The sequence below is a fragment of the Cydia splendana genome, chromosome 20 (assembly GCF_910591565.1).
Source record: "Cydia splendana chromosome 20, ilCydSple1.2, whole genome shotgun sequence".
Taxonomy (NCBI): Eukaryota; Metazoa; Arthropoda; class Insecta; order Lepidoptera; family Tortricidae; genus Cydia; species Cydia splendana.
This window is the reverse complement of record NC_085979.1, coordinates 1,573,584-1,585,854: the sequence shown is the minus strand read 5'-3', so window position 1 is coordinate 1,585,854 and position 12,271 is coordinate 1,573,584. Positions and strand designations below refer to the sequence as shown.

General features: G+C 40.2%; 1 protein-coding gene across 1 annotated transcript; it reads right to left on the bottom strand.

Annotated features, from left to right (window-relative positions):
* Positions 1–589: 589 nt before the first annotated feature.
* On the bottom strand, positions 590–5,982 carry LOC134800599 (zinc finger protein OZF-like). Its single transcript, XM_063773084.1, has 4 exons — positions 5,926–5,982; positions 5,351–5,612; positions 2,159–2,247; positions 590–1,732 (listed from the first exon to the last, which is right to left on the bottom strand). The coding sequence occupies exons 1-4, from the start codon at positions 5,980–5,982 to the stop codon at positions 590–592; spliced, it is 1,551 nt and encodes a 516-aa protein (XP_063629154.1).
* Between the last annotated feature and the right edge of the window lie 6,289 nt (positions 5,983–12,271).

Genomic DNA, 12,271 nt, shown 5'->3' with positions numbered 1-12,271 from the left:
TTATTCACACTTCTATAACTATGAGTACCGTTTCATAAATCTTTTAAATATATGTTAAAACTCGCTTTTCTTATCCTACAAATTGTTTATATCTGTAATATAATTCTGTTACTTACTAGTTTAATTCCTTAATTCTTTAGTTCTTCCTTAATTTTATAACTGAGAAATTTTTGGTAATCGTTTTTGTGTCAGCCTACGATACAGGCCTAGCCTAATAGTGTAGGGGTCACAGGTAATTTTTGAGTTCCATTTTTTTGTATTGTGCAGTGTCAGTAATCATGTATATAAATATGTATAACAAGTGATATTCAGTTGTAACTGTGAAAAGCACTGTATAATTACTTAAAATTGTTAATTGAACTGAATTGAAATTTTTTTTTTTTCTATTAATTAAGAAATTTAAATCAGACAACAACGCCCATATTACAAATACCTTACAGACTAACATACACATGTATTTTATAAACTTAAAACTAAACACTCAAATCAATCGCAAATGCCACATTGTTATGGTTTCACCACAGTATGCTTCGACTGGTGTATTTTTAAACATTGTTTCCATCTGCATTTGTCGTCGCAATCGCTACATTTAAATGGCTTCGCCACAGTATGTCATCAGGTGCTGTTGTAATCTTGATCTCTGACTGCATTTGTAATCACAGTGGCTACACTGATAAGGCTTCTCGCCAGTATGTGTCCTTTCATGAGTTCGTAAGGCTGACCTATTAGTGCACTTGTAGTCGCAATGACTACATGTGTACGGCTTCTCTCTGTTGTGTATTCTTTGGTGAACTAGTAAGTGTTCTTTCCGATTGATCTTGTAGTCGCACATGCTACATTTAAATGGCTTCGCCCCAGTATGAATTGTCAGATGTTGTCGTAAGCGTGACTTCCGACTGCATTTGTAATCACAGTGGCTACACTGAAAAGGCTTTTCGCCAGTATGTGTCCTTTCATGTTTTCGTAAGGTTGAACAATCACTGCACTTGTAGTCGCAATGACTACATGTGTACGGCTTCTCTCCGGTGTGAATTCTTTGGTGAACTAGTAAGTTTGACTTCCAGCTGCATTTGTAATCACAGTGGATACACTGAAAAAGCTTTTCGCCAGTATGTGTCCTTTCATGTCTTCGTAAGGCTGAACTATTACTGCACTTGTAGTCGCAAAGACTACATGTGTACGGCTTGTCTCCGGTGTGTATCCTTTGGTGAACTAGTAAGTGTTCTTTCCGATTGCTCTTGTAGTCGCAGATGCTACATTTAAATGGCTTCGCCCCAGTATGTTTCGTCAGGTGTAGTTGTAATTGTGACTTTTTATTGCATTTGTAATCACAGTGGCTACACTGAAATGGCTTCGCCCCAATATGTATCGTCAGGTGTTGTCGTAAGCGTGACTTGCGACTGCATTTGTAATCACAGTGGCTACACTGAAAAGACTTCTCGCCAGTATGTGCCCTTTCATGTTTTCGTAAGGTTGAACTATCACTGCACTTGTAGTCGCAATGACTACATCTGTACGGCTTCTCTCCAGTGTGTATCCTTTGGTAAACTAGTAAGTTTGACTTCCGGCTGCATTTGTAATCACAGTGGCCACATTGAAAAGGCTTCTCGCCAGTATGCGTCCTTTCATGTTTTCGTAAGGTTGAACTATTAGTGCACTTGTAGTCGCAATTACTACATTTGTAAGGCTTTTCTCCAGTGTGTATCCTCTGGTGTCGCCGGTTGTGCGTCTTCTGATGACGTTGCAGGTTTGATTCGACATTGCATTTGAAATCACAGTCGCTACACTTTAAAGACTCTCCAGCCATGTGTATTGTCTGGTGTTCGTGTAAATCACTTTTACGCGAACTCCTGTAACTACAGTGACTACAATTGAAATTATTCTCCAAAGAGTGACTTTTTAAATGAGTCTCCAAACTTTTCTTGGAACTTGTTGTATACTCACATTCAGCACACATGAAATTTGTAACACCGTGTTCGCTCTTCTCGTGCTCTGTTACAAGCGATTCGGTTTGAAACGTAGAACTACAAAATTCACAAGCAAATGGTTTTTGTCCGGTCGCCAAGTGTGTGTTTTGTATGTGATTCCTTAAAATATATTTGTTTCCGAAATGCTTGCCACAGTGTTCGCAGCGGTATGGTTTGCCTCCACTGTGAACAGTCGCGTCGCCGCGGAGACGCTCAAGCACCACGGAACAAGCCATCGCGAGCTGTTCCCTGGCGCGGGCGGCGCTGCCCTCCGAACACACTGGAACACAAATTAAGAAAACAATTTAACCTTTTGGCCACCGGACCTAGTCCGCAAAGACGCTCACTCACACGCCAGAGTAAATTTTAAGTAAACAACTAATAAAAAGTTTAGGGATCGCAAATAGTGATATCGATATTTACAATTTATGGTAAAAAACTTCTCAATTTGGCTTTGTTCTTAACCAACTTTAATTGATTTCGAAAATGCCAAAAATTAACATGTTTTTTACACACGACAATGTTAAAAATAAAGGTCTTTATCATTAAAAACAACCACTAAACAATATCGATCCATGACGTAATATCACCGTACTAGGCTGTGCGAGAAGTCTTGTATACGAGACAACGGCGCGCATGGACTGCCCGCAGTGCAGACCGACAAGGACTGTTTCCGCGCGGGTTAAGTAATAATAGTCTCTAGGTAAACGGCGTAAGCGCTTGTCGGTACGTAATCTTTATAAGCGTAAGGTTAGAGCCGCGCATCGTGTGTCGATAATATAAATGTATCGGAACTGCATTGGGGAAAATTACACGTGGGTTGAATTGTGAATGAGTGAAGAACAATAATATTGGAAAAGGGTGGGGATCGGAAATGTTCGGGAATGCATGTTTCACATTCGACATGTTCCTTAGATGAGCTTCTGAGATCCCGTTTACATCCTCCCTACCATGACAATTATTCGTCAATTTCAAATATATAACATTCTCATAATTAGGCGACACTGACTATTCCGAGCGTCCGCCTGTACCATTCTTGTGCGAAGCGGTCACTTCAGGGTATCACTCCCCACTACACTATCATCTCAAAATGAATCATTTGTTCTGCAAATAGACCACAAGGACAGATTTACTTGTCTAACTCTACTATCGACAGCTGAAGAAGCTCCCTGAACTTCAGCTATAGTTATGCCTGTCTCTCTCTCGTTTAACACTTTCGCAACCAGGCAAAATTTCAAACAATACCCCAGAAACCGACAGTACTCGCTAGTCGGGCAACGACGTGCAACTCAATGCCGCACGCCGCGAACCCGCTAGTCGGGCAAGCGGCGGACGCTCAGGGCTGTGCCAAGTAACTTTCGCATAAGTACGTGGATAAAATTAAATCTGCTGTCTCATCTGTTTAGGCTCCCCGTTTTGTTCTTCTCCTAATTCTAACTCCTATTGATACATACCCGTGTATGCAATTTCACGTAACCAACTAATAAGAATTTTTATTTTGTAATCGCATTAGGTAAAGTAAATAAAAATACAAAGTGAAGTAATAAAATATAATAATCAACTGTACCAACTTTTCGACCACATAATAATCAGAAGACTTCCAATTTTTTCTGTTAGTGGCAGTGGCAGCCCTGAGGTAGTGAAGATGCAATGCTTGCCCGCCTGTCGGGCACTTCGGCGTCGCGTGTAGGTTTATAGCTCTTGCCCGACTAGCGGGTATGCCGGCATCTCAGTAAAGTTTACGAGTGCCCGAGAGTCGGGTACGCGGTGTCGAATGTGTTAACGTATACTAGTTACCACCAATTGGCATGTAACAGGTGTTCAAATTCTTAAATACAACTAGATTTGCGATTTGATATTTATTTTGAATATTCTCATATCGAGTTAACATTCCCATCCCTAGCTGTCTTGTATACAAGACAACGGCGACGAGGAACACGAAAAACGTTGAAATCTTGAGCAATTTTTTTGATAGCCTTATTATAAAAGAATGGATTTATATAGCTGCTTTAAATGCAATTATTTTTAAAATCAAAGACCTAAAACATTAACATGAGTGTAAAAACAATACAATTGATGTTTTTTTCACATTTACCGAGCGGTTGAATTTGTGTCTTGTATACATGCCAACGGCGGTCAAAGGGTTAAACATATACCACTTACATTCAATGACTAACATACATCTTGAAATTCGCCCGATTGACGCGCGTTAAGAGTGACAGGGACGACCATCAAGACAAACCAATAGAAGTAAGTCATATCAAAATCAGGCCACACGTGTGGTCTGTAGAGTGCCACAAAGTAACATGCAAAGGAAGATAACGAAAAAATATCATAACAGTCAAAAATGTTTATAAAATAACACTTCCGAGTTGTTTCTGAAAATTTCTGCAGAGTTATCTTGGTTGCATGTGTCATTATCTACCGACAGGGACCTTCTTGTCGATATGGAGTTATTGGTGTTCCCATAATCTAGGTACAAACAAGCTAACGATCCATGTAAAAAATATGTATGTAGGTCTTATACAGGTAATTTTTGATCATATTGTTATATATTACTCGTACTCAACTAGCGACCCGCCCTGACTTCGCACGGGTTACACAAATCATTAACAAACTATACACCTAAAATTTCCTCAGCTTCGGCGAAAGCTGGCGGGATACCGCTCTGGACCGAGCAAGTGGCGTGCTCTTGTGTTGGAGACTAAGACTTATTTTGGATCATCGCGCCAATAAAGTACTTAGGTAAGTAAACCTTCCTCAAGAATCACTCTATTGATAGGTAGGTGAAATCCGTCTGAAAATCCGTTCAGTAGTTTTCGAGTTTATAACGAACATACATACGTACACACATACATACATACACACAAACAGACAGACGCGGCGGGGGGACTTTGTTTTATAAGGTGTAGCAATACTAATATTGATTATTTGATGAATGGTTTATGTATCTTTTTCAGTCCAATATAATCACCAACAAAATCAAACTATATATAACCATGAGAAATAAGTTTTCGTCAAATAAAGAAAAACTAATTTTAAAATTATTAACTGTGCATGTCTTTAAACAGTCCTCAAAATAGATCAAAAGAACTTAAGTTGTATGTGAGTAAATAATTGAAGTTTAATTGCATTGTATTCCAAATATCATTTCAATCACAGGTAGTAGTTGGTCGAACATTACTGTATAATTTTAAACATCGTCAGTTTACAATCTCCCTAGTAAAATTATTAACTGATGGTAGGAAGATTACAAAGTAATCTAACCTATGTAAGATTGTAAAATATTAACAGGTGCACAATCTTACCATATTAATAGTAAATAGCTAAGCTTCATGGGCTGCAGGTGCAAAACTATTATTATTTTTAAATCATAAACTGACCTTGTAGTGGGAGCACTTTAGGGCGATGCCACTCCTCGGGACCCAGCACGAGCTCGTCCTTGACCACATGATCAACATACAGTCCGGCCTGCGCGGCCGCCGCGCTCACTCCTCGCAGCACGCTGTTCTCGCACTCCTGCTCCTCCTTCACACACACCTCTCCGGGCTCCGTCTTCACACACATCGCCTCTGCCTCCTCAACATGTGCTGTCTCTAGAGACATGTTGTGCACTATAGCTGTAGTTACTGGTACTGGCAACACCTGCAATGCAATATCAATTAGCAAGACCATTCGTTTGGCACCCCTGCACAGCACAGATTTGAAATATAAGCTGGGGTAGGGTTTCTAAGACAACATTCTGAAATCACAACCGGCGTAAACACGAGGAAATAGGCGCGTTATGAAATCGCAGTTGGGTCTCAGCAACGTAGCGTCAGCTTATTCTTAAGGCCCCAGTACACAGTGGCTGACGATGGGCCAAGCCAAGCAACTGCCATGGGCGACTGTGTGACACTTCAGGCCACGGTGCGCCACGATTCCCATACGGTTCCTTTCAAGTGTCAAAAAAACCGACAACATCCCGATTGCGCACCACGATAGACAACTGATGTCCAGCCGAGCCGTCCGCCATTGTCCTAGACTATACTATTGCCCCCTGTACACAATGGCTTGTAATGGACTATCCTTGACCACTGTGTACTGGGGCCTTTACTCTTTAGGTATATGGAAAAAACGTTTACATTCAGAATAAACCATGGAATAAAAAAGGTTTACATTCAGAATAAACCATGGAATAAAAAACATAGTGTGAAATACGTACCTATCTGTGTATGCCTTTATTTTCGAACACACGAATCAAAAGCAACTCGGACTCGCAACAATACCATCAGCCGTAGCGGTGGTACGACAATTGATTTACTTGACTAAGATTCCAAAGAACCAAATATGCTTAAAAAAATACTAAACTAACCTCAAACATTTTGACATTATCTCACAGATAAGAAAATGATGCGCTTTTTTTATGGCCTCTACAGACCTTCTATTAAATGTTAAAGTATTAACACACTATCGCACCGCACCGCGATCTTGGTGCGTCGCACCCATAAGTGAGAGCAAGAAACAAATATCTTTTCCTCGCTCTCGCTTATTGGTGCGACGCATCAAGGTCGCAGTGCGGTGTGATCATAAATCTAGTATTTTAACTGGATAAGGCATGATGGGGGGGGGGAAATCTTTCAGTAGGAGTAGCAGCAAGGCCTGTTCACTTCCTAAAGCCCCCCATTCACACTCCTACCTTGTAGTCCGCTCGCAGGACTACGGCGTACTCGGAGTAATTAACAATGGAGCCGCCATTAACAGGCGTTCCCCTCTGTCCTCTAAGGCGTAGGATATAGCTCACACACCATCCTACGTTGTAGTTCGCCTCACAGGACTACGGAGCAAATTATAGCACACACACGGTAGTACTGCTTCGTTTCTCACAAGTATCGGTCTACTTACTCTTGAAAATGCTACGTGCCTTAAGCCCCCCATTCACACTCCTACCTTGTAGTCCGCCTCGCAGGACTACGGAGTAGGATATAGCTCACACACCCTCCTACGTTGTAGTTCGCCTTGCAGGACTACGGAGCAAGAAATAGCTCACACACGGTACTGTTTTGCCGTCCATCACCAGTACTGCTTCGTTTCTCACAAGTGTCGGTCTACTTACTCTTGAAAATGTTACGTGCAATAAAAAAAAAAGAAAATAGCTCTTCTGCTATGTATTTTCTTGTTATTGGATAAAAATAAAAAAGAGTGTGGGAAAAGAAACTGCTAAAAATTCGCCACAGAGCGTCATATTGTTAAGTATTGGTAATAATTGTTGCAACGCCTATTCTTCCATTGTTTGATGGAGTGATTGGGTGATTTCTGGTCCCAAAAACAGCGATTTTCTTTATAAATTAAAAAAAAATGGCGCGCATTGTTGTCATACGTCAAACACGGTAGTCCGCAACGTACGACGACAACCCACACACAGTCCTACGCGGCGGACTACAGCGGGGCTTGCAGGATTTGTATGGATTTGTAGGACCCAAGAGGCATCCTACTTGGTGTTGTTTGACGGCACGTAGTCCGCGACCCCCATACACAATCCTACCCCATGAGGCGGACTACAAGGTAGGATTGTGAATGGGGGGCTTTACGTGCAATAAAAAAAAAGAAAATAGCTCTTCTGCTATGTATTTTCTTGTTATTGGATAAAAATAAAAAGAGTGTGGGAAAAGAAGCTGCTAAAAATTCGCCAGAGAGCGTCATATTTCTTAAGGCCCCAGTACACAATGGGCTATCGCCGGCCACTCCAAGGGACGCAGCCATGCGGTAGAATGAGATAGCAATATCACTTGCTCCCTCTAACGCATAAATGCGTCCCATGGAGTGGCCGGCGATGGCCCATTGTGTACTGGGGCCTTTAAGTATTTTAACTGGACATAGGGTTGCCTGCGAAAATCCGGTCACAAATAAGGGTTGCCAGACTTTTAATTAAAATAATAAGGGAAGACTTTTAGCGATAACTCATAAACGGCTTAACTGATCATGTTTGTTTTAATTTTATGTGATTGAGTTTCTTAATCACTATTTTTATGATTTTTTTCCATATTTTTTAGACAGATGGTTCAAAAGTTAGAAGGAAAAACCTTTTTTTTTTTTTCTAAACAATTATTTCCGAAATGATTCACTTTATCAAGAAATGTTGTTTAAAGACCCCTATTTATTTTGAAAGGCCTATCCAACAACACCCAACACTATGAAGCCCCCCATTCACACTCCTACCTTGTCCGCCTCGTAGTCCGCCTCGTTGGGTAGGATTGTGTATGGGGGTCGCGGACTACGAGCCGTCCTACAAACCCAAGTAGGATGCCTCTTGGGTCCTATAAATCCTACAAGCCCCAACCACCGCTGTAGTCCGCCGCGTAGGATTGTGTGTGGGTTGTCGCCCTACGTTGCGGACTACCGTGTTTGACGTATGACAACAGTGCGCGCCATTTTTTTGAAATTTATAAAGAAAGTCGCTTTTTGTGGGACCAACAATCACCCAATCACTCCAACAAACAATGGAGGAATAGGCATTGCAACAATTATTACCAATACTTAAGAAATATGACGCTCTCTGGCAAATTTTTAGCAGTTTCGTTTCCCACACTCTTTTTTATTTTTATCCAATAACAAAAAAATACATAGCAGAAGAGCTATTTTCTTTTTTTTTATTGCACGTAACATTTTCAAGAGTAAGTAGACCGACACTTGTGAGAAACGAAGCAGTACTGATGATGGACGGCAAAACAGTAACGTGTGTGAGCTATTTCTTGCTCCGTAATCCTGCAAGGCATACTACAACGTAGGAGGGTGTGTGAGCTATATCCTACGCTGTAGTCCTGCGAGGCAGACTACAAGGTAGGACTGAGTGTGAATGGGGGGCTTAAGGTTGAAACGGTAAAAAAATTGTCACACGCATTTTGTTTTTTTCAAAGCGATTATTTCTGAAAATATTCACTTTATCAAAATATGTTCTTCTAAAACCCCTATTCATTTTAAAAGACGTTTCCAACAACATCCCACACCATAGGGTTAACACGAAAAAAAAAATCCTCACGTACATTTTGTTTCTTTCGAGGCGATTATTTTCTAAAATATTCACTTAAACAAAAAATGTGTTTTTGAAAAACCCTATTTATTTTAAAACTCATATCAAATGACATCTTACAACATACTGAAGACCTTCGTGATGACGTAGATATAGAAAGGGAACGCAGGGCACTGGCAATCAGAGCTAACATGATAGCCCACAGGTTCGGTCGGTGTACAGCACGAGTTAAAATAACACTTTTTAGAGCGTACTGTACATCGCTTTATACCTGCAGCCTGTGGTGCAGATACACGCAACGATCGCTCAGTGCCTTGCGGGTCCAGTACAACGACGCATTCAGGGTGATGTTGCGGCTGCCGCGCTACTGTAGCGCCTCGGGGATGTTCGCGGACGCGCACGTGGACGAGTTCCCCGCCACTTTACGCAAGCGCTGTGCCGCGACGCTGCGCAGGGTTCGCGACAGCCGCCACAGCCTTCTGGCAGTCGTTGCACAAAGGTGGGACAGTGGCCTAATACGCCACTGGTCCTCCTTACATTTAAGTTTAAGTACTAACATAGTTATATAAGTCGCTTTGTCTTACTAACAATATATGGATCTGAGAAATCTGAAATAAATAATTTTTATTTTATTTTTATTTTTATTTATTTATAGGTATCAAACGGAAAAAAAGAAAAAAAATGTATGTGACCATTTTTTTCGCTTCAAGCCTAGAGTGTGACGTGTCATTGGATAGGTCTTTTGAAATAAATACGGTTTTTTGGAAAACATTTTTTGATAAAATGAATATTTTAGGAAATAATCGCCTCGAAAGAAACAAAATGTACGTGAAGATTTTTTTTTCGTGTCAACCCTATGGTGTGGGATGTTGTTGGAAAGGTCTTTCAAAATGAATAGGGGTTTTAGAAGAACATTTTTTGATAAAGTGAATATTTTCGGAAATAATCGCTTTGAAAGAAACAAAATGTGTGTGACAATTTTTTTATTCTAACAACCTTATAGTGTAGGATGTCGTTGGATAGGCCTTTAAAAATAAATGGGAGAGTAAATCATTTCAGAAATAATCGTTTCGAAAGAAAAAAAAAAGATTTATCCTTCTAACTTTTGAACCTACTGTCCAAAAAATATGAAAAAAATCGTAAAAATAGTGCTTAAAAATCTCAATCAAATAAAATTAAGACAAACTTGATCAGTTAAGCAGTTTATGAGTTATCGCTAAAAGTCTTCCCTTCTTATTTTAATTAAAAGTCTGGCAACCCTTATTTGTGACCGGATTTTCGCAGGCAACCCTATGCCATTGTATTTGCAATAAAATTACCATCATTTTGATGTATAATTCAAGCTTCAGACAGATGAGTGCAATTATCGATATAAAATCACCTCTTTAAACACGGCAACCACATAATAGTGACAGGAAAAAGATAGGCAACCTAGATGATTTATGTTGTACAAGTTGTATACTTTCCATTGACACTTATTTCGTTCGTCAGACAAATCGGTGAAATTTGCCGAAAGAATTTTTTTTTCAAAAATATAGTAAAAATAGCCTTGACCATATTTCTTTAGGCAACCCTATTTATTTATGTTCTGTAACATATTTTAAGAATAGAATAGAATAGAATAGAAATAATTTTATTCGTAAGCACAAACACAAAATAAAAACTTATACTAAACAGAGAAACATAAAGAAGAGAAAGTGCCACGAAATGGTCTCACCTCAGCATGTTGCTGGCGACTTCCAGCGCTGATCTTCCGATAAGACCATCCGGTGAAACAATCACGACAGGTAACATGAATAACAAGAGAATTAACAACAAAATTAATACATACAAAATACAAAGATAGTAATAAGAATACAAAAGACAAAGATAGCAATTAGTCAAGAATACATTACAATAAATTACTATGTATAGTTTTACTACGTACAATACAGCTGTTACATTATCAGGTCAAACTCATCTTGGCCGTACATTACGCCTGACATTACATCTAGCGCCATGCGGCAGCTGCGCAAACTAAACTAAAATGACAAATAAAACAGGTCGATTTGTTACGAACAAAAGCAGTTTAAGCAATATTTTATCGATCATACAGATTTAACTACATATAGAGAGTCACAAGAGGGCGAGAATAACATTTTTAAAAGTAATGTGCTATGGCAATGCAGAGGGAACGTAATCATACTTCATCCTTTCCTTCATACTTTCATCCGTCAGACAGATTGGTGAAGGTCGACCATATGTGGGATCTCCTACTATAATAATTGTTGCAATAGAGAATACGAGTATTAAGCCCCCTCCAGACTATCCGCGTGAATCGTGGGCGAAGCCGCGAACGCGAGTGTGGAGTCGATTTCGCTGTCTGCGAAAATCGACTACATACTCGCGTTCGCGGCTTCGCCCGCGATTCACGCGCATAGTCTGGAGGGGGCTTTAGGCAAAGCTCTGCGTAGGTGGCACCTTTGTGGCACATACAGTAAACAAACCACATTGACACACGTCAATCACATGGCCAACCGCGAAACAAGAAAATCGAAATTTCGTTATCTAATCTCTCTATCACTCTTGCATATTCGAGCGATAAAGAGGCAGATAACTAATTTTCGATTTTCGCGTTTACCAGTAGGGCCTTGTTAACAAACCGCCTTGATGCATCAATATCATTGGCCTATTTTATAAAGCTACAAGTTACAATTTACAAGCGGAAGTCTCTTTCTAACCCTATCTATTAGAACGAGACTTCCGCTTGTAAATTGTAACTTGTAGCTTTATAAAATAGGCCACATATTTTATTGTCTGTGAAATCTTGTCAAAAAACAGTTTAAAAGCGTTAACAGACTATCGCACCGCACCGCGACCTTGGTGCGGTGCGGAGCATTTATCGATAGTGTGTAAGCTTCCATCGCACATAATTATTATTAATAGCGGTGCGGTGGGCATGCACGTCGCACCAACTGACAGGTAATAATAATACTGGTGCGCTCCGCACCAATTTCCCTAGTGTGTAAGCTGCATCGCACCGTTTGACAGCTGTCATCTTCAAATTATGACAGTGGAATAATAATACTGGTGCGCTCCGTACCGATTTCCCTAGTGTGTAAGCTCCATCGCACCGATTGACAGCTGTCATTTTCAAATTATGACAGTGGACGGCAATGTAGCCAGCCGATGAAATAACAAAAATGCGGAAGCAGTGCTTTAAAAAGACACACATTTTTTTAAGATTTTCATGGAAAAAGGTGCATTATATTACCTCACGCCCTTCATCTACCTCTAAAAAAGCGGAACCACATTA